A 22002-nucleotide genomic window follows, 5' to 3' on the forward strand; every position below is an offset into this window, starting at 1 on the left:
GGAGTGTGCACTCGCGTGATCCCGCCTGGCCGTGCTACCTGGTGTGAACGGGCTTTGTCCTGCGGAGATAGTAGGCAAACACAGATTGCACACTTTGTAGCACTCAATATGAAGCGCGTCTAGCCAGGAGCTGCCGGGAGGGAGTGCTCTCTGGCGGGCGTCCTTTGTAGACGCTAATTGCTATGCATCGGGAGGCGCGACAGGCATACTGTACGTGTAGTCTTGGCTGAATTTTCACTTAGTTTTAGGCAAATTCAGTGTACCAGACTAACCAAAATTAGCGAGAGCTGACGGCTACGACACCCCGATAAGCAGTGGGGTCGAAGTTTCATTCCTACTTGGGTGGGTGCGGCCGATCGTCGGCTCACACTTCTTGAGTGGTGTCAGCTATTGGTCAATAGCAGTCATGTATGGTAATTGGCTATATAAAGAGGCAGCCCCAAAAAGGGTGAGGAGAAGGATGCTGTTGAAAAGAGAGTGTTTGAGGAAAAGGGGACTTCGTGCTCCGCTTGCGAGCCCCACGTGTCGCACACAGGTACAAACTTTGGCTGAAATGTATGCTCAGCAGATACTATCCGCAGAATGGGCTTTTCACCTAGCTCAAGGGGTGGTTAACGACTCCTTTAGTTTTTTCATAGAATGTACCTTTTTTGTTGTGTTACTGGAGTTCGTTGCAACAAGGGTCAACTGTGTTTAGAGGTACTGGCCCTGTGTGTGTGTGTGTCAATAATCATTGAATAACCGGATGTTGTTAACTTTTTATTAATTACTTTATGGGACGTTTCATAATTTTGGAATCGAAGCCAGTCAATGTGTACGGGACTAGTGCGCTTAGTAGGTATCTCAAGACGAGCACCCGTGTTTAGCTATCTGTACACAAAGTTGTAATTCAAAATGCCTCCACCTTTCACATAATTATTTAATGAGAAAACCATTCCCGCACAACATGAAAAGATGAGTGGAAGGTGGTTAGTTGCATTGATCAGCAATGGGCAGCCAAGGGAAGTTGCAGCCTGAAGCCAGCACAAGTTTCGAACAAGGCAAGAACAAGTTTCCTTGTTGAAACACTGGCTCTGGGCTGAGGCTTCTCTTGTTCAACCACTGTCAAACAAGCACATCATAGCCTGAGACGCTTTTGCACCTTTAAAATTCAAACAAACAAATACTGTCAGTCAATCCCCCATAAACAGCGTCAAACAAAAGTACCTTATTTACCTAATTCTAATGCACCCCCAAGTCTAACACGTACTCAGTCCTTATGGGTTCAAAAGAGAAAAGCGGTGTGCACCTAATCTTATAACAAGAAAAAAAAGCACGTAACTTGCCTCCAATTCTCACTAACAGGAAAAGATCAGAGCTGCAGAATTACCTTCATTAAATGTAAATTTTGTTGCTGTCATACAGCTCTGTATCACTGTATGTTGACCACAGCACATTGCCCTACATGCAGTTCATTGTGTTTGATATTCTGTATTTCTTAAATGACTCCGCAACAATCTCGGGCAGAATGGTGGCTGACGCTTCAGCTAAACACTTGACCAGTTTGTCCTGCAACTCATGCAAGTTGGCAGAACACTGAAAACATGTGACACAACTTTGTTGCCACTAGCTTAACATGTGATATAGTTTGTTTTGAATGAGCCATCATAATGAAAGCGGCGCATCATCATATACTTGAGAACTGGATCTGTTGCCATCTTATGATTATGATGGTGCAGGCTCTGAAGGTAGGCAGTTGTCACCATCCCAAATTCCGCTTTGATTTCATGTCCACTTCTAATGCGCAGGCAATTGCAAACCAATGTATTTGGAAAGAAGATCGTGCGTTGGAGTTGGTTAAATATGGTACATGTCGCAGATTTCAGCGGCAGCCAGGTTGCAACACATCTGCTGTTTTCAAATAATTAGTTACGGCTTTCTGTGTGTGCCTGCGCAAACTTGCGCACTTGCTTTCCAATTGCTGTCTCTGCCAAAGTGTGCTTTTTCTCTTTCCTCCTCCCACTCTTTATCCCTTCTCTCCCTCTCTTCTTCCCCTTTCCTCTCTGCCCTGCAGGTGTTCATTTTCGGCTCTGCCTGCAAACTGGAAACTGCGGTATCTGTCCATGCTAGTTTCTCTCGCTTTGTCCTCTTCATGTTGTTGTTGCCTTTTCGTTTCTACACACTAAGTAAAGCATTTCTTCTTTTTTCTGCACCAACTTTCCTAGTTTCCGATATCTTACTTGCTGTTATTCTTTTTCAACCTGAAATGGTTTTTTGAACCGTGCGCTGGGCCTTCATTTTCGAAGTTTCATTTTGGAAATGCTGTGTTAAAATTGACTCGTTAAAGAGCATGCGAAATTACAGCATGCAGTTTATAGAAAGCATGGTTGAGGCATGTTCTTGTGCACAAAAAGTGAACCAACACGTTGGTGGGGAGCATGAAAGCTCACTTTCTTGTCTAAGCTCGCCAGAAGGCCTGCACAGGATTTCCGTTTCATCTGTCATGGCTTGTCGCTGTGTGAATTTTAAGTTGGAACTCGAATGAGAAAATGTTGAGAGCTGTGACATAACACTGAAAAGTGAAATATTTATTGCGCATCCGGTATTTATTGCGGAACTCGCTTGCCATGCTCTTGCGTGCATGTGTTGCGGCAACAGCTGAGCACCGCGCTGCTGCGGGCCACATTCAATGCGCCGAACTAACATGAAAAAAGAACAGAATAGAACAGAACATTGAATCATTTGAACAACTATGTAGGTCGACCTTGTCTTCTTTGGCATCAAGATTGATTGGCACTTTTCTTTCTTTTTTTTTTTTGTAACACTAATATGTAAACTTAGCTTGACTTAATTTTTCTTTTTAGTGTGTCCCTACGGAGGGGACTATCAGTTCGGCACAGGGGTATGGTGTACCTGGTTCTCGCAGCGCTGTGCCTGTAATATTGACTGTGCTTTTTCATCGTACCAATCGCAGAACCAGCTGCACCACGAATGTTCCTACTTCAGCCAAGCCTTGCAAGAGGAGCGGTACAGGTATGAGGTGAGCTCCCTTTGCTTTCTTTTGCCACTCTTCTATGTGGTGACTTCTTACACTCAAAATGTGCCAGACTGGCCGCAAAATGTGCCAGACTGGCTGCATTGCCATGCTTATAATCGGAGCAGGTGTTCCAAGCCTTCATTTTCACATGCACTGTTTTTGGTGGTTTCTGTGGACATCTTAGTTGACACGCATTGCTCTCCTTATCATAAGTTATCTTCATTCCTGTAATGTTTGTGTGCTCCGTGCACTCTTTTAAAAACATTTAAACGGGACACTGAAGAGAAAGAGGAGATTATTTTGGTCATGTTGAGTGTTCTTTCAAAGACGTAAATTATTGACAAGGAAAATGAGTGCCATACTTTCAAACAATATTGAATTTTAGGCCTTTTTAATGTCCCGGATAATTTTGCTGTTACATCATAGATTTTGCCGCATTATTTGTGTACATCTGAGGCCTTTTGTGTAAGAGGTGTACAAAAGTCACCAGGTTAAATCTTAGCTTACTTTCAAATATAATATGATTGTTTATTAGTGATAAACAGTTAGTACGTAGCGCCAAGCTAAATCTGGTACCATGTGCCTACTGGTATGGCCTTTTTATGGTGTTGTCCCCACCTGCTTTTTGTTTTTCATCATCCATTATTTTTTTCTTTAGGTTCTTATTTATTCATTCATGTGTAATAAACACACGCAATATACAGGACATCTTACTGGGCTGAAGTTCCAACTCAATGGCTTGCTAGACATCTAAAAATGGTAACACTGGCCAGTTTGCTTTTCCAAAATTGTAGTCTGCCATTTTAGCTTCACAGAGTTGAAGGAACACTAAAGATGGTTTCATACTTTGTTTATCTGCTTACAAAAAACTGAATCCAGGTTCTCTACACCACATTTTACGAACCTTTATGTACATAAGCATGTGTTGCTTGAAAAACATGGGTTGAAAAAAAGCCGCTTTCTACCTCGTGCACTCTCTTTGACATAATGAGACAAGGCAATCATTCATATGAATAAGATGCCAACTGTATTTAACTGTAGGTGCTTCAAAAGCTGCTCACTGCCTTTGGCTTGGCTCAACTTCATTACATCGATTTGACTAGCTAACGTTGCCCAAATTGGAAGTGGACAAGAAGATGCCCGTACACTAAGCACTTGCTATATGGCTTTTTTCTTGAACAAAATTGAGCAATACTGAATAAATTGCACGGCTCTTTCCTTGAGCAAAACAAATGACAGAAAGGAGGTAAATGCTATGAAAGTTTGACAAGAATGCATTTGAATGCTATCGTAGAAGCCACATTCCAAAACTTATCATTGGAAAAAGTTTGCGAGGTTGTTCTCTTTACCAGCATGCATATTTCGCACCTTTCTTAAGGGGGTCCTGCAACACCTTTTTGAACCTAGTAAATAAGTAATGCGCCTTTACATGCAGTACACAATTTTTTGTGGCGAAGCTGTGAAGGGGAGTTCTGCATTGGTTTTCGTGTGGTGATGCCAAAAGCCAATGTTGGTGAAGGCTGGCGTGCGATGGTGTGGTCAGTATCAAATGTCAATGGGGGGGGGGGGATGAAAAACTTTATGTAAGGCCAGCAATGTGAGTCGAAATCGGAAGAACAGCCAGCAGTACAGCCTGTGTCAGATCCCTGATTTCGAATTGAGGCATAATTATCAATGGTTTGTAAGTAAAGGTCTTACCAGAGTCTCTAATATTTTTTACTGGTCACAAGTACGTTTTACTGGTCAAAAAAGAGCTTCATACGCTGACAACAGTGACTGAGTGGCGGAGCCACCGGTTCACAAGGGGCACGTTGAGGGCTCACTCAGCAAGCGGCGCAGCGTCTGGCCAGTGTGTTCGTGTCCATTTTGTAGCAACTTTACGCGCTCTTTCTACCTTTTAGCATTTTCAGAGAAGCTCAAATGGTCTTCAGGAACTTGAAGAACAATGCCAAAGACCTGTTGTGTCCAGCAGTGTTGATCTGGCTATAGAGGGACAGACGAAACAAGCTGCCAACCTTCGTGAGGTCAACTGCCCAGAGAAAACGTCGCACAGACAACGCGATTGCCGCAACACCTGTGTAAGGTGTATGCACAAATGACGGCGATTGGGCAGTGTGCCATGTTGGTGCGCTCTGTAGCGAGAAGAAGCATGATGTTGCAAGTGCGTGTCAAATAAATGGTGTGATGCACTGTCATGCGTTTTAGCAACTGCTCCAAAGTAAGAGAAGATAAGCTAAAGACGGAGTAATGGAAATGTGCGCTTTCTTTAGCATTTTCCAAGGTGTGCACATTTGTGTGCTACAAAAATGGGGAACTTATTAAACAGCGACAATGCGATGAATCTCCCGTATCAACATGCGCGGATCAACTTGATGCTAATACAAATACATGCTTTGTTCTCTGCACTTTTTAGCAGGTACCTGAACCATCAGTTGTTAAACTGTGTGTATTTGTCCCGTGCAAGCGGATCAGTGCATCAATGTTTTCAAAGAAAGCTACGCACTCTCTAACTGAGCAGTTATATGCACAGTTTCCTTTAGCTATACTTCACCAAGCTCATGGCATATAAGATGAAGAGTTCTAAAAGCATCCGGTAGCTCATATCATGCAGCTGATCTCAGCTAGTGTGATGCGACGGTGCTCATATTCGCAAATCAGCATGTCTTGCAACATTTTGTCATTATTTCATGTTAGCGCTGCACAGTTTACACGGTGCTTGAAGCGAACAACCAACTGTGGCCGTACATGCCAGTGTGAACAAATGCTCTTCTTGGGTAAATCGGTATTCAGACGTGGAACGTAGCACGCACTCTAACTGCTTCTTGTCGTGAATATGCTAAATGTGTTGTTGAGGAATGGCTAAAAAAGAAAAAAGCGAGCAGCATGTGTAGAAATTAGCAGCGAAAATTCCACGACACCCATGTCGGTGCAGGGGGTGCGTTGTGTCGTTGCAGTGTGGCAACGAAATCATCCGACTTGTCTGCTGATTACTCCACTCCTGCCGACAGGGTCGTCGGCACAACACAGCTGCAGCAGAAAGTCGCATACCAAAATCGGCATCGCGTCGACCTACTGCAATCGGGCCTAAACTATTCTAAACCTCCAAAGCAAGCCGGCGACACCGGCGATCGTAGCCTCCTCACCTGCAGTGGTGCCCGTAGCAGCAGCAGCTGCTGTCCTTATAGCAAACTTTCCCTGAAGTTTTGTGACCAGTAGAAAAAATAATAAAGGGACTCTGGTCTTGCATATGCCTTACTCAAATAGACTTGGAACTTCTTTGTGTCATTTATATATTAGCCCGCTATTTGTAGTTTTTGTTTCTCGCATCACATTTCGCTGTCTCCACGTTGTAGGTCAGTTTAGAGAGGCCCAAATCAAAAAACTTTTCGAGGGTATCGCGTCTGGGCCTCTTGGCTAAGATCGATTTTATTATCTGTTCTTATGAGTGCATTTGTGCCGTACTGTGTTTAAAATATAATTTTAGAGGAATAAAACATGGGTCTCAGTACGAATCTCGGATATAATGAAGCATGTTAAAAGGCTTGGGTGTATGGTGAAGTGTTTGCGAAGTCTTGGGTAGATTTCAGACAGTAGCAAAGCAGACTCCCAGGACTGCTGAAACGTGCGAGCACTCCCTTACACAGCTTCGCTGTCCTTGATGTATAAGTTGGTGTTGCTGGGATTGGCATACAGTCTGTGGAGATATTTTTTCAAAAGACTGCCTGCCTATTCCTCCAGCTTCTTGAAATCCCCCCACTTGCCGTGTTTGGCATGATGCACAAAGAGCGCAGATATTCGTTCTGCGTCACAACTAAATAGTGCTTTCAGTTGGCCCCACAGCAAAAAAAAAAAAAGAGAATGTCATGACAGATAAAATGGCAGTGCCACCTGGTAGTGGAGAGCAGTACCAGTATGCGGATACTATGACTCCGAGATCAGGATTTCCGGTGAGCCTGTCTCGGAGGGCGATACCAAAGCGCAGCGGCGAGTGTGAGTAGGACAGCATGAGCATCACTGCACATCAGCACAGCTTTGAGTGCAGTAGAAACAGCGGAAAGCAGGGGAAAGCTGCAAATTATGTGGCAGAAGCAGCTTTTGATTGCCAGTAACTAATACACTCATATGAGACACGCTCAAATATCAGTCTTTTTGTTGGAACAGATTTGTTCCTTTGACACTAGACACATCTTTCTTGAAAGGGCATTGCAGGGCCCCTTTAATAACAGTAATGCCGAGTTGATTGAAAGCTTATGCCAACTTTTCCGTTATGCTCTCTGTTGTCATGCTGCCAGATGCCCCTGGTTCCAGCTTCGTGCTGGCAAGCAGATCAAGCAACTTGCAGGCATGATGCCACAGAGGTGGGCTTCCGCTTTGCCTGCTATCTGCTGCACTGCGCCATGAGAGCTTTAGCGAGGGTGTGTCGAGTCACATGCCTCAAGGTAGCTCTACCACTGCAGGATCTGAGAACATCCACTGCAAATACTGTCAACTTCCGTTACAGCAGCATGGCCAGTTGAGCTAGCTGGCTGATATGTGTCATGAAGGATTCTTGAATGAAGCGGCTGATACGCGCACTCAAATAGAGGAGTTTGTTTTAATTGAAATGTAGAAATGATAAATAACAGTTGATGAAAGAACAACTGGCTGCAGGTGGAATATGAACCCACGTCCTTGGTGTTCTACTCCTATGGTATGGCCGCGTGAGCCCCGTCTTGAATATGATCTGCAATGGGGACAGTGTAGGTGTCTAGGCGGACCGAAGGCCGATAGCTTCGTGTGCGCTATAACACCCATACGCTTGTGCGTCACCCGCGTTCACGAAGTGAAACGTCACTAACTTTCTTTCATCCACTTTCAATTTTATTTATTTATCATTTCTACATTTCAATTAAAACATGTAATTTACCCTATGCTTTCCTTGGTGTCTTGTTAGTTGGCTTCATGTTATTACGGGGAAGAATATTTACAAGCGATAAACAAATGGGGTAGCTTGTACTAGTGGCGCAAGGCTAAAGACACAGCGGAGCTGATCGGTTCCTAGCTGGTCATGGCTATACAAAGTGATGTTAAGTTATACGAAGTAATGCCAAGTTATACGAAGTGTATAAGCATTTCCTCCTTGTTCATGGCATCGGGGAATGCCTCGCGAAGCACTTGCATTCCGAGCACACGTAGGGGAAGTGGGGCGAAAGACGTCACGGCGCATGCGCAGTAGCGCGCAATTGGTGGGAGCTCGGCCTCGCCGCCGCCAGAGACGCCTGCTGCAGTCACAGACACCGCGAGTGTTCGGCGCTAATGCGGGGAAACGGAGAAGCGCGGTTGGCGTCGGCAGCACCGCGGCGTGTTGCCTCGTTGGTGCTGCTACAATTTGTTTCTCTCTCTCTCCCGAGCATAGCGCGCGATGCTCCGCGAGGTGCTTGCTAGGCAACGCAGTGGCAGGCAGCTGCGGCGTTACTAGTTGCCATGGTTACGGCGCGGCCGGCTTTTCGTGAAACGCGCGCGTTTTACGGCTGGCTTAAACAGCTTCGCTGTTAATATCTTCAGGGAGAATGTGTAGCACTATATCACAAGGCAGAGCGGTGCCACTGATCAAGGCCAGCGTCACACCATCTTCTTCTCACGTGTGCCGCACAAGACGGGCTCAAGACGCACTAGACAGATCGTCCGCGCCAGCCAGTATATCGCAAAAAGAAAACACATATAGAGCTGTGCTCAAATTTTGCATTAGAGAATATCGTAATCGTCGGTGAATAGTATTCATCTAATCACGAATGTGGGGATGCACTATATTTTTCTTTTATAAATGGAGCGCATGTTACACTCAGGTGCACTTTTATTTTTGTACTTTAAGCCCACGAAAATTGTGTTTGCGTTATATTCGAGGGCACGTTATAATTGTGTAAATACAGTATGTTCCATTTGATGAGGACATGATATCGTAACTGACGACGAACAGCGTCTTCAAAGCTATCTAGAGTGAAAAGGAGGCAAATTTCAATGAAGGCAACACTGCTGAAGATTCTGTACTCAAACCACGAATTTTGAAGAAGGGTGATAGTGGCATTTGATAATTCATAGTTTTACTTCCCGTAGCTCCTCGGTTTCGCCACTGAGCATGAATCAACCTGAATGCAGTAAGGCTGGCCACAATCACACATTCTGTCAGGCGAATTGTGCACAAAACTATTAGCGACTTTCTCACTCACTCTTTCTTGAATTCAAGTTAAATAAAGGCTTTCTTTTGTTGAACATGCTTAGCTTGCTATATTGTGAGTGGTACGGGCGGGACCTTTACAATGAAGTCACCTTTATAACAAAGAATTTTGAAGGTCCCAAGCACTTTGTTGTTATGGCGTTTGACTGCAGTGGAACCCCGATTATATGACTTTCAGGGCACCACACAAAACCGTCGTATAATCCGGGCGTCGTATAATAAAAAAACTAAGAATATAGGCAGTGACACCCAGTCTTACCCAAAAAACGGTTACAGACCGCCTGAATAAGCCCGCGGCACTAACTTGCACTGCCCCAAGGAAGGTTGATTAAATTATAAAGAAATTACTGTATTTATTGATGTAATGCGCGTATGTTTCATGATTTTCGTTGCTTGAACTCAACCCTCACGTTACCGTCGAATAACAGCAAAATTGGCCATTTTAAAACAAATGCACTAAAGCCCGCAATTTCTAGCGCTACGTTGGCAACCTGTAACTACGCCTCAATCCAATCCATATACAAGCCGACCGAAGTCAGAACTTGTTTTTGATTGGAATCGACGCTGTTTTCGCTATGCTTGTGCCTGGGGTCGTATTCTGAAACATTCCACTTCGGCGATAGTTTGCCTTTCGCCTTCGGGTGCCCGCTGATTGGCTGGTTGAGCAAAATTGAATGGCGTCAGGCTCAACGAGCCAATCAGCTCATCCAATTTTGCTGAAACAGCCAATCAGCGCGTGCCTGAAGGCGAAAGGCAACCTATCACCGAAGTGGAACATTTCAGAATATGGCCCCTGGTTTCGATGCCGCAATACCCTACGGCCTTTTGCGGTTCGACTCCGTTCATTCGTGGCGTTATGGCGACAAATCGCATTTGGCATGACTGCGCTTCGAGAGACGAGAAATTTTGATGGCCGAAGAGCTGGGAAAGTCTGCCATGGCTCGGTGTATCGACGTCAGGCCCACTTTAAGTGCGAGGCCAGTCGGAAAGGCTCAGTGGAACCTGAAGTGGCCTGGTACTGACCCCGAATGAAATGTTGTGCAGTCTTTGAAGAAGTACTTAAACCTCAAACAAGCTCAACGGCACGGCCTGGAAGATGACTTGATTCACGGGCGATCACTTCTGGAGATAGTTTTGGCTTCGCGAGACTCTGCTCGTACCGGCACTGAACCCCCCAAAGTATATTGCCGACAGCGCTGTTGGCGCTGATAGCGTGCTTAGGACAGCACCTGAAACACTTGGTGGGGACATTTTCACTGCTGAGTCACGCGAAATTTCGCGGAAGTGAAACTGATCGCCCGAGAATACCGTTCAAGGGAAGCCCCGTCTCCTCTTCAGACAACGATGATGAGTGAAGAGAACAAGTTTCCGAATTGCGATTCCTTGAATAAACGACCATTTCTTTTTCAGTTCATCTCGCATTACATTCGCGGTTTTATTTTCATTATTTCGTGTGACTTGAAAGTTGCCCCTAGCATTACAATCTTTACTGACAGAGGCGTCGTACGGGGCGGGGTTGGCGTAAAATTGTGTCGTATAATCGAAGTTTTTAATACATTATTTCTGTGGGGGTTTCGCCAGGACCAAACCAATTCGTCGTAAAATGTGGGTCGTCGCATAACTGGGGGACGTATAATTGAGGTTCCACTGTATCTTAATTCTTCAGATGGCCTGAAAAGATTGCCGATACACGATTATTGATGCACTGCTTTAGATGTGTAAGATGGCATACAAGCGGATAAGTCCGCCTTTTGGTTATTGTTATGCCTTCACTATAGACAAATGGAGGTACACTTATTGTCTGTACCTAATTTGCATCCCCACACAACTTCAAACATGTGTTAACATTACTCTGCTAGTCAGGCGGCCCGGGCAGCTGTGTGCGCCCGCCCGGACCGCTGTATGTTGAAAGCCACCTGCGATGGGGGCACAGTCTGCCGTGCACTGTTTTTTCACGGCTTAACACTTTCCTGTCCGCAGGAAAATAAGCAGTTTTCGGGTGGTCTAGTAAACTATTTTGTTACTGCTACACCAAATGGTTGATATTAGAAGGTATAGTATCAATATGTAGAAGAAGGATTGTGCTTTCTAATGGTATTATTTTCAAGCAAGCATTTATTAACCCTTTGCGGTCCGTTGTCGGGCCCTGCGGTCCGTTGTCGGGCAGGGCCCGACAACGCAACACGGCCGTAGCGGTCTGCTGTCGGGCACCGCCCGACAAGGGTGTTCGGGGGTTAAATTTAGCAGTTTTTCTCACTGTGATTCGTGCACATTCTTTGTATACATAATGCACCATCTCCTGAGGGATAAATAAACTGTTTGTTGAAGTTTACTTCTTTTTGCACTAGGGTGCAGCACAATGTTCAGCACGGCTTCTGCATACCAGAGCGTTCTCACTTGCGCGCGCAACCGCACGTTCGCGCGGTTCGCTGAGAAGCATGACCACATTTCCACCGCGGGCGTTTTACGGTGGTGCATTTAGTGAAAACTTCTAGGGGTTTCCATTGTCAATAGCTTTATTTTGAGGTGCACACAGCTGCAGAATCATGGTGAGAAAGAACACCGACACCTGCAGTACCGCCGCGACCTCATCCTACAGCTGGTGGGTGACGTGAGGGCTAGAGCCAAAAAGCGAGGCCCGTCTGCGCGGAAGGAGTGCGAGGGAAGGCTAGATGGGAGGAGCTATTTTATCTACAAGCTCCCAGGCCGAAGCAGCAAGGACTGTGCCGCTTGCGAACGAAAAACAAACGGAGGCAGGAGGAAAACTGTGTTTTTCTGCAAAACCTGCAGTAACAACCCTGGCCTGCACCCAGGAGAATCCTTCGAGCGGTATCACACGCTGCTCAAATATCGGTAGCAGGAGTTGCCTGCAGAATGCAAGCGAAAAAATAAATATCCTGTGAGTTTTTCTTCCACAGTTGGTGGTTTTGTTAGCGGTGCCACAAACTGGCAAAATAGTTTCGGACCAGAACAGCTGAAAAGTGGGTAAAAGTTTTGACACCGCAAAGGGTTAACAATTCTTCGAAAGAAATTACTTAATAAAAAAATTTGTAACAAAAATGAGAAAACTCCGTAAAAACATCAATGCTGCTTTGCACAAACACTACCTAAAAAATTTCTAAATATACATTTTGAAGAAGAAGGCTGTATACAACATTCCTCCAAATATGAACTTTCTATCTGTACAAGTTAATTTTATACAAAGGAAAATGTTAGCCCTAGTGGCTATTGTGCCACCGCACAAAGCAGTTGCGTGATGTGGTGAAGCACAAGTTTGCGGAGCATGTCTCGCAGAAAACATTAGTTTTTTGTTCAACTTTCCGTTCTTGATGGCACAATTTGCAATTCCTGTATCTTTGTAGCTTCTATGGCTTGTGCTGTTGATCCTTAGGGGCACTTGTAGTGAGAACAGCAGGAGGACCCTTGGTACCCATGTAAATGATACCCATGTAAATGAAAAGTCCGATAAACTTCATCTCATCGGGAGTCACTTCCTTCCATGATCCGTCTCTCTCACCTGTATGACTGCTTCTCCAAAATATGCATCCACGCATATTTATTAGTCATGTTGCATCTCTCTGTGCTTATTTCTGCGGTGAAGAACAGCACAAGAAACCCATGGCTCTTACAAAGCCCCGCGCCACACTGCGGAGCGCAGCGCTGAGGTCAACTCCCGGCCGTCTTCTCGCGCAAAACTCCACTCTTTGTGCTGCCGCCGACAAGTGATCCTGTCCGAACGTTGTTGACACCCTGCAGATAAGAACCGCGACCTTTAGAACTCACCGGATGTCTTTTGATCCGATCGCCGCCGCAATGAAACAGTTCGGAGTAGAAAACGGAACTTACTGGCAGATGCCTGTCGACGTTCCGGGGCTACTTGACGCACTTTCACCGTCCATGCTGAAGTCGGATGAATCAAAATCATCTCCCGAGTCTCTGCTGCTACCACCATCACAAAATTCTTACGCAAGCTCATCGGAATTCATTGAAATTCGCTGTTTCCGAGGAGCAGGTGTGCGCGACGTTGACGCCATGTCGGAAACTACAAGCGTTCGTAAAGCATGATTAAAAGGCGCTTTAAAAATTCCGCCGCGGTGAAAAAGGAAACACAAAAGCGAAACTTGAAAAATAGTGCTCTTTTTATGCGCTGGATGGCGCTAGCTGTCCGTAAGCGCTCCGAACGCGGTAAAATTTAAATTGAAACCATCAACAGCATAGTGTCGATAGGTATAGGCGCGGACAGGAAAGTGTTAATTCATGTTGATGTGAGACGCAGCACGAAGGTCAATTCGTTCGCTGCTGCTGCCGCGCTTCCTCACTCCAGCATTTTGACAGCAAGTTTCCGCAGTCATCGAGTGAGATGTGTTCATGTTTGCTTGTGCTTGCGTGACACCATGCTTGTTAATTTAGTTAGTATGCCTATGTTTACAAGTTCATACGACCGATAAAACTACTATCCTTACTTCGTATAGCTGTTCACTAATTTGCTATCGCAATCGATGCTTCGCCTTACGAGCGAAACTGCGACTTTTTCATAAATCCTTCTGTTTTTGTGTGTGTGTCAGCCTCTGCACTACGAAATCCTTCATGACGCATTCATTTGTCCACATAGGGCATGCAAGCTTCATTCAAATTATCCAGTGTTAAGAAATAACATGCATGCATGGGGACCCCGTGCTGCTTTTGAACATGCTCATATTGAAAATTGTGTTGACTTTACTGCTAAAATGTGAATAGGCATGTCTGCTTTTGCTACAAGCGATCCATTGTCCTTAATCTTAGAAAAGGTTGAAAGCCCCAGCCTGAATGGTTAGGTCAGCATCAGCTTTGCATAGATGTAGTAATGTGTTCTCAGCACTCATGCAGTGTCTCTGCACCTGCCCCCTTGCCCACTTCAGCACTTTGGCTCTTCTTCTCATGTGTTCCTCTGTTGTGAAATGTCTGCAAAGGAGGCGTCGAACTAATTCACCATTGGTGATGCAGCGTCTGGAGGAGCAGATGAATGACCTGATCGAGCTGCACCAGAATGAGATGGAGAACCTGAAGCAGGGTATGGCAGACATGGAAGAGAAGGTTCAATACCAAAGCGAGGAGCGCCTGCGAGACGTCCAAGAGCTTCTCGAAAGCTGTCAGACACGGGTGAGTGAGAGAGAGTACTTTGTTGATAGAATTGGTTTGGAATTGGAGGCGGGGGCTCAAGGAAAATGTTTAAATTGTCTAGTCTAGTTCTAACTTTCTGACAGGTCACATCCAGCAAGTGTGCTAACAAGCAGGGATCATAGTGGCCCTTGTCGTAGTGGTACTGTCGTCTTCCGGTCTATTAATATTGTGCCTATCATTTTCTGTTCTATTCTGTTCTATCATTAATTGCATGGTTCTTAGCTTCTTTCATTGTCAAGTACAATGTTTTATAGCTTGTCACTTCTTTCGTTACCCGCTACTGGCAATGACCTGTGCGTTATGAGACGAAAACGCCCGTTCTCTGGGGACACACGTGCAGATCAGCCGCATGGAGCACCAGCAGCACCAGCAGCTACAGCAGCTGGTCAGTCTGGATGCCCTGGACAACTCTCAGGCGCGCGCTCTGGGCCTCAAACTGGTCAACGTCCTGCTCATGCTACTCCAGCTGGCCCTGCTTCTCGTCTCCACCATAGCCAACATTGCCATGCCCTTCCTGCAGTCCAGGTGGGCGCATCAGTCGGGCCAACTCCAACATTATTTTTGAACTTACTTTTTTAAAAAGCCCAGTTTCATATTGTGTACAGTTGCAATCAAAATTTTGGGTACCAAAGGTGCGGCGATGTTTAATTATTGCGCAGCCTGGGCATTCCAGGTGAAATTAAGAGTGCATGCATCTGCGCGGATGTTTGACCAATACAATGCATTAAATCAATTCCAGGCTGCAGAGCTGCGCTTGAATATATTAACATTTTTTGCTGGTGCTGTGGTCTCCAAACTTTTGATCGCGACAGTACATATACAGCAGCCTACATATGTCACGAAAAGCTCGCCAAAATATAAATTTGCAACTCAAAATCTCAAACAAAACAGAAACTCCTGGCAGAACCAATTCTGAGTTGATATTCCATTATTTGATTTTTAAGGGCTCATAGGCATTACATAAGAGAAGGGTACATTTGTGATTGACATGACTTAACAAGAAAAAAAGGAAAACACTCGTGATGTACATACACTAGGGTCTAACATGACAATCGGCAAAAGAAAGAAAAAGTGAAAAAAAAATGAAAGATAAATATTTGTAAGCGATAGCTTGTACATTATGACGAGAAACGTGCTTTAGATTTCAGTGATGAACATGTCCTTCAGCCACCATGGTGAACCTTGCAGGGAAATCGGAACTTTTATTGAGCATTGAAACGTGTTGCAGAAATGTGTTGCAGAAACGCCCCACAGCACCAAAGTACGATGAGAAGATGTGTAGCTACTTTAAGCAACAAACGTGTTCTGTAACTTCTACCTTCATTGTCAGCTAGAATATGTGCGTGCTCACTTTTTGTAAGTAAATTGTTCCTATGCCACGCGCCTAGTGCACCAAACACACCAAGGGTGTCAAAGCGCTGGCTTGCACGAGAGGAAATAAGTAAAGGTGTTTATTCCGGAAGTCTTTTTACTCACAGCGTCTGTGGTTAAAGCATCAGGCGGGGAATTGGGTTTAGAGCCAACCATCAAAATAAATTTTCTTTGTGTATGTGTGTACACACACACACACAGTAGACATCCCTTAATTCGACTCCGTTTAACTAATTTATTTATTTATTTTTTTTTGATCCCGGCCGGCGCCTATGCATTTCTATGGGCCCCAACTTTCATTATTTCAATCTTAATGGAGGCCTTCGCTGGACAATTCAAACTTAACCCGGCAGCATGCACGTGCCTGACCCCTTTGGTGACCCCAACAGCGACCCCTGTCGTGGTGGCGTCTGCCTTGGTGGAGCTTAGGGGACAGCGAATGCATTGAGCACACTTCATCTCTCGTCGAAAACGTCTTTTTTTCGCCCGCCCAGGAAGCAGCAACAGTAGCTCAAAATGTTTGATTACGGTATTTACCCCATTCTAACACGCACTTTTTGTTTTTTGTTTTTTCAGAAAATTGGGCCGAAAATTGTCTGCGCGCTCCAATCTGACACATAAAAACCGACTTCGCAGCAGTCTTATGCTTTGCCGCATAACAGGGGTGTAATGCCGTGAAGCTGATTTTAGGAAACAGGCCGCCGCTGTTCAACATTTTTTCATGCTAAAAAATTGGGTGCGCCTTAGATTTCAACTTCTTTTTAGGAGCTTTAATGTAATTTCTACGTTAGTTTACTACTTCGACAGACAGAAAGTGGGCGCTCTTTAGTTCGGAATCATGTTAGGATTGGCCAAATACTGCCAAACGTATCAGTTGTGTGCTTTGACATTTTATTGCGATAGCAATTATATGGACACTCCGCGCGAATTTTTGCCATCGGTGTTGCCGTGAGGTTCCGTATATATTTATGTATCTGTATACTATATGCCTTTACATGCTATATGACATGCGATGTATGTGGGATATATTGCCGCACCGTTCTATCACTAAAGTTGCTCATACCAGGTTTTACATTCTTGATAAAGGTATTCCTCAAAATTTTTGGAATGGCAGTCCGCAAACAAATGTCATGAAACAAAGCACCGACAGCACATGCCTTTTATCTTAAGCTTCTCAGACTTAAATCTTAAATGTGCGAAACAATAACAGAGCTCAAACATGAAAATTATGTAATTTTATTGGCAAGGCTGTGCACTACCTCCGGGATCGACCCAGGAAAAAGGTTTGAAACATACCTGATACGGAAAAGGGGCGGTAAAGTCACTAAGAAAAATGTTGGCTTTAATTAATAAACATAAATGAAATTGTCCAATGGCAGGATTGAAACAGAGGGCACCTAGCACAACAGCTCGTTTTTACTTAGTCAGCTTATGACTAAGTCAGCTTTTACTTAGTCAGCTTCAGTTCATACTGCAACTACAGCTACGAGTCTTGCACTTCGTGTAATATGCTAACATGTTGCCATCACGTTCATTGCTTCGGCATGATGGTGAAAATGTGATATACTTGCAGTGTAAGCTTAACGGGCTCATTCCAATAGCCGTTTCGGTTGGCGATGTTGTCCGCCGTCGGGTGTCTGTCGCAGCTGTCGCCAGGTGCCTACCCACTATCCCCCATTGACCAAGAAATGGTTGCATTGTCTTGAGGAAGAAGAGGAAGGTCTATAAAAAAAAATGCTAGAATGCAAAACATGTATGGCATACCTTATTAAATCAAGCAGGCTAAGTGACTGTTTGTCACCGCCCTGTTCAAAGGGGGTGCCAATAAATCATTGTAGTCATCATCATCATCAACAGCATCATATCGTGCCACAGGTCAAGGGATGTGACATGTGCAGTGCATCGTCTCGGTACCTGTGTTTACTCTTCGGTAGACTATATGGCACCTCTTCGCAAGGTACGAACTGCTGCTGAAGAAGCAAATTGTAAAGCTATGTACGCTTCTACAACCAGGCTACGTCGGGCTCAGCAGACCACTGTGCAGAGAGCAGCACGAGCCGTAGCTCGCCGTCGACGCCAGGCAAACAGTTCAGATCGTTCTAGTGAAAATGACGCAAAGATACTTCGCCGCGAAGACCCTCTAGTGCGTGCTGCCAAAAATGGAGCTCCTATGGAGCCGCTCCTCCAGCTTACGCTGGGACTGTGCTGGGTGTGTCGCGCAGGCCTGTGACTTTTTTCTGCATCTTGCTTAATTTGACCTGCCAAATAACTTGATCAGTTGGGTCAGTCCCGTCAGGGTCAAACTAATGAAAGTCGACTGTATTACCATATTTACTTCGAGTCTAGGCCAACTCCGATTCTAAGCCGACCCCCCAAAGTCCGAAGCCAGAAAGAAAAAAAAGTTACTTCGAATGTAGGCTGAACAAAAAAGCGAGGACAGGGTTCACAAAATGAAAACAGCATTTATTGAACATGAACATGCCGAGCTCATTCTACGTGATCATCACTGCTTGCCTTGTTGCTATCTTCCTTATCACTGCCATTTTCAAACAGTGCACTATATTCGGTACCATCAAGCACATTAGAGATGCTGCACTTTTTGAAGGAGCATACGATCAAAGTTCCTGGGTAAATGTCAACCTCCTTGCGGCGCACTTAAAAAGCATCTCCTGTTGCGCCCGTCCAACGACGGATGTTTTTCTAATCGATGCCAAAGTCCTGCCCGGCTTGAACGTTTGACGATGCCTCTGTGGCTAGCACAACTGCTCGCTAGAAAGCGGCATTATAGTGGCATCGCTTGTTTGGTGCCATTACGACAACGTCGCGCCGCACGCTGAAACTACACCATTGCCCCCTCCAACGACGGACATTTTTCTTATCGATGCCGAAGTCCTGCCCGGCTTGAACGTTTGACGATGCCTCTGCGGTTAGCACGACGGTTCGTTAGAAAGCAGCATTATAGTGTCATCGCCTGTTTGGTGCCATTACGATAATGCCACGCCGCACGCTGATACTACACCATTGCCCCCTCCAATGACAGACACTTTTCTTATCAATGTCGAAGTCCTGCCCGGCTTGAATGTTTGACAATGCCTCTGCGGCTAGCACAACTGTTTGTTATAAAGCGGCACTATAGTTGCATCGCCTGTCTGGTGCCATTACGATAATGTGACACCGTGCGCCGATGCTACACCATACTGGTACTACCGATACGACACAGGTCAAAATGGCGACGTCGCTCATGTACTTCAGTTGGCTACTGGCGCGGCTAGTAGCGGCTGTGATACTGACTTTTCTAGAGGGCACTAACGATGCACCGTATTTATCAGTTTCAGTTAGAAAACTGGCGCGTTTTTCAAAATCCTCGAATCTAAGCCGACCCTAGAGTTTCGTATATGATTTCTTGAAAAAATCTATCGGCCTAGATTCGAATAAATACAGTGGAACAGTTGTGCCAATTGCGGCAAATGGCACCAAGAGCAGTCCTCTGCTCCATCCTGCTCCAAAATGACATTTTAGCAGAACATTGCGCCGAGGATGTGCCAAAGAAAGCATAGGAACGAAAGCGTCGTAGCGTTGATGCTGCCTCGCTGGTTAAACTGAAACCGAAACCCAAAGCACGCTATCATCATCGTCATCCTGGAATTAAATGGAGCTGCCATAGCCGAAAGATATAGCCGATGTCGTCGTTCTTCCATGCACTGTTTGCGCCAGTTCTCGCTCTTTTGTTGCATTTCACTACAGGGTAGGTTGCAGTGTACTGTCGCTGTGCGGTTGTTATTTGTGCCATTTGTGCTGCAGTTGAGTACTCTTCGTACTAGTGTGGCATTGAGCCCATACGGTCAAGGAGGCTGCCAGATAATAAGGAAGCCTTGGATAATGTCCAGTCACACAGTGTTTAGAATAGTTGTTGACGCGGTGCCACTTTATAAATACGTCGTAGTGCACGTACTGAATCGTTGACACAACATAATTTGCATAATATGGGGACTTTTCTTGCAACCCCTCCCTGCACGATCAGAAGAGCAGATGCCATGGTTATAATTTAGACAGCTTTCACGTGATCCAAAGCACAGTTATGCACCGGGAGACATTGAGCACATTGTCTGTATAGAAAGCTGTCTTTGCTGCAACTTCGGTCTATGGCATCTTCTTCCTTACATGACCTTATTCCAGTTTTTTTTTTCCACTTCTTTTTTCCCGGCTCGCTTGAAGCACCGCGAATGCACAAATGCCTGTTGCAAATCTAAATAGTAGAAGCAGCTTTATGCAGTAGAACCCCACTGATACGTTTTCCATGGGACCGTAAAAAACAAAAACAAAAAAAACCCCGTAAGAGCCGGGAAACGCAAGAGCCGAGAAATAGGAAAAACTTGAAAAATTAGAGTAGTGTTAAACTGCACACAATATTATTTTAATTCTTACAAGTGAAAAAAAGTTGTAGTTTCGCCCGGAACCCGAAGCATCAATTGCGATAGCAAATTAGTAGACAGCTATACAATGTAAGGATAGTAGTTTTATTGTCCGTATAAACTTGTAAACATTCGCTTAAAAACTATATTAACAAGCATGGTGTCAGCGCCCACAGGCAAACATGAACACATCACACTCGATGAGCGCGGACACGCGCTGTCGAACGCTGGCGTGAGGAAGCGCCGCTGCAGCAGCGAGCGAAGTGACCTTCGTGCTGTTGTCTATCGCTTCAACGCAAACTGAGTGCCGAGAACACACACCACGCACAAAGCTATGAGCCGCCGATGCACCTACAGTGCCTAGACTCTGCCCCAACACAGATCGCTTTCAAGATACGGCCCACGCGCCCTTGCGCATACGCATTTGATGCTAGATTACAAGGCCTCTCGCTATCCCTCCCTCCCTCTCCTCCCCCCTCGCTCCCTCTCCGGTGCCTCGAGCATAACGGAAGAAAGCGCGCTCCCTCCCTGCTTCCTTGCGCGCGCGAGATTTAGATGCGGTTGTCGGCTCCCCTCGCACGCCTTCACTCACACATACAGCATACGGCGCACGGCGATGGCGTTATCGCCCTGGGACTTTATACAGAACATCTATGTGCCAAAACTCATTTTAGGGCCACATCACATCATAGACACCATCTTTAGATAGCAAATACGGATTTCAAAGGCCATACTTCTCTTGGCGGAAACCGAAAATACGTCATAGGTGTCGCCGCCTGCACTTTGTGTGGCCAATGCCATCGTCAAGCCACCAAGCCAAGCGACATGAAAAGTCAAAATGGCCACTCGGCCGGCGCGGGGTGGCAGTTCGCAACGTATGATGCGGGAACGGTCCCACAGTTATGACGCAACAGCGGGGTTACCAATGCATTGGGTTCTATGGGAGCTGTGCCAGGACTGGCCAAAAACGACGTAACAGCCGGGAAAACGCAACACCCGGGAACATAACAGTGGGGTTCTACTGTACCACGATATGCGCACATGGAAGGTCATTCATTTCTGTATTATAGAAACTTGTACTGTAATTTTGATTTCAAATGCCATATTTATGAGCATAAACCCAGCTCTGGTATATTTATTGACTATTTTAGGCAAAATTGTGGCTACCTGGTTTATAGATGTATGTTCGCCACTATGCCAAGAATGCTTCTCGCTGTGCCAAATCAGCATTTTGCCTGCGCGAGGATGTGCGCTAAAGGTCAGATGACTGTTCCACCACTGTATTTGTAGATATATGTACACGTGTCAAGATCATCCTCATGGTTACATTAAGTGGCATATATATAGGCACGTGTCAAGATCACCCTCAGATACATGTAAACTGCAAAGTGGGGGGAAGAGCCAAAGAAAGCAATCACTTTAAAAAGAAAATAGAAACACCCCGTTACCATTACCATTCACAAGAAATGATGCAAAGCTCAGGACAATGAGAACAAGTGTGGTGCCCGTGCATAACCTTCGAGATTGGGCAGCACTCGTGGCATGCTGAGAATCTCGGAGGCCGTGTTCTGGGATCTACATCACATCCGCTAATCGTCGGCATCCCCGTCGTTTGCTGTTAATAAACAAAATCTGATAGCTACCAGCCCTGCAGCTTTGTAAGTTTCTTCAGTAGTGGTATACACTACGTCACGCTTTTATTACCAATTTGGCCACTGTGAAAGTTCATTGCACTTGGTAACTGTGTAGTCCCGGCAGTGTTGCATCACATTTGGCGCTCATGTCATTGAATTGTGTAAGTTGGATGTCATTCCTAGAAGGAGCAGCTC

General features: G+C 45.4%; 1 protein-coding gene across 11 annotated transcripts in view; it reads left to right on the plus strand.

The window, feature by feature from the left end:
* The window catches only part of LOC119450630 (transmembrane and coiled-coil domains protein 2), a 90945-nt gene that overhangs the window by 65152 nt on the left and 3791 nt on the right, over nt 1-22002 (plus strand). For 8 of the 11 annotated variants that reach the window (XM_049666089.1, XM_049666087.1, XM_049666084.1 and 5 more), the window contains 5 exons: nt 2054-2092; nt 2954-3019; nt 7309-7374; nt 14214-14369; nt 14731-14915. In XM_049666089.1, coding sequence (XP_049522046.1) covers nt 2054-2092; nt 2954-3019; nt 7309-7374; nt 14214-14369; nt 14731-14915 — 512 coding nt within the window. The remainder of the gene's footprint in view (nt 1-2053; nt 2093-2953; nt 3020-7308; nt 7375-14213; nt 14370-14730; nt 14916-22002) is intronic. The other 3 variants (XM_049666085.1, XM_049666086.1, XM_049666088.1) reach the window with 3 other exon arrangements.

This window comes from Dermacentor silvarum, chromosome 4 (genome assembly GCF_013339745.2).
Source record: "Dermacentor silvarum isolate Dsil-2018 chromosome 4, BIME_Dsil_1.4, whole genome shotgun sequence".
NCBI classification, from domain to species: Eukaryota; Metazoa; Arthropoda; class Arachnida; order Ixodida; family Ixodidae; genus Dermacentor; species Dermacentor silvarum.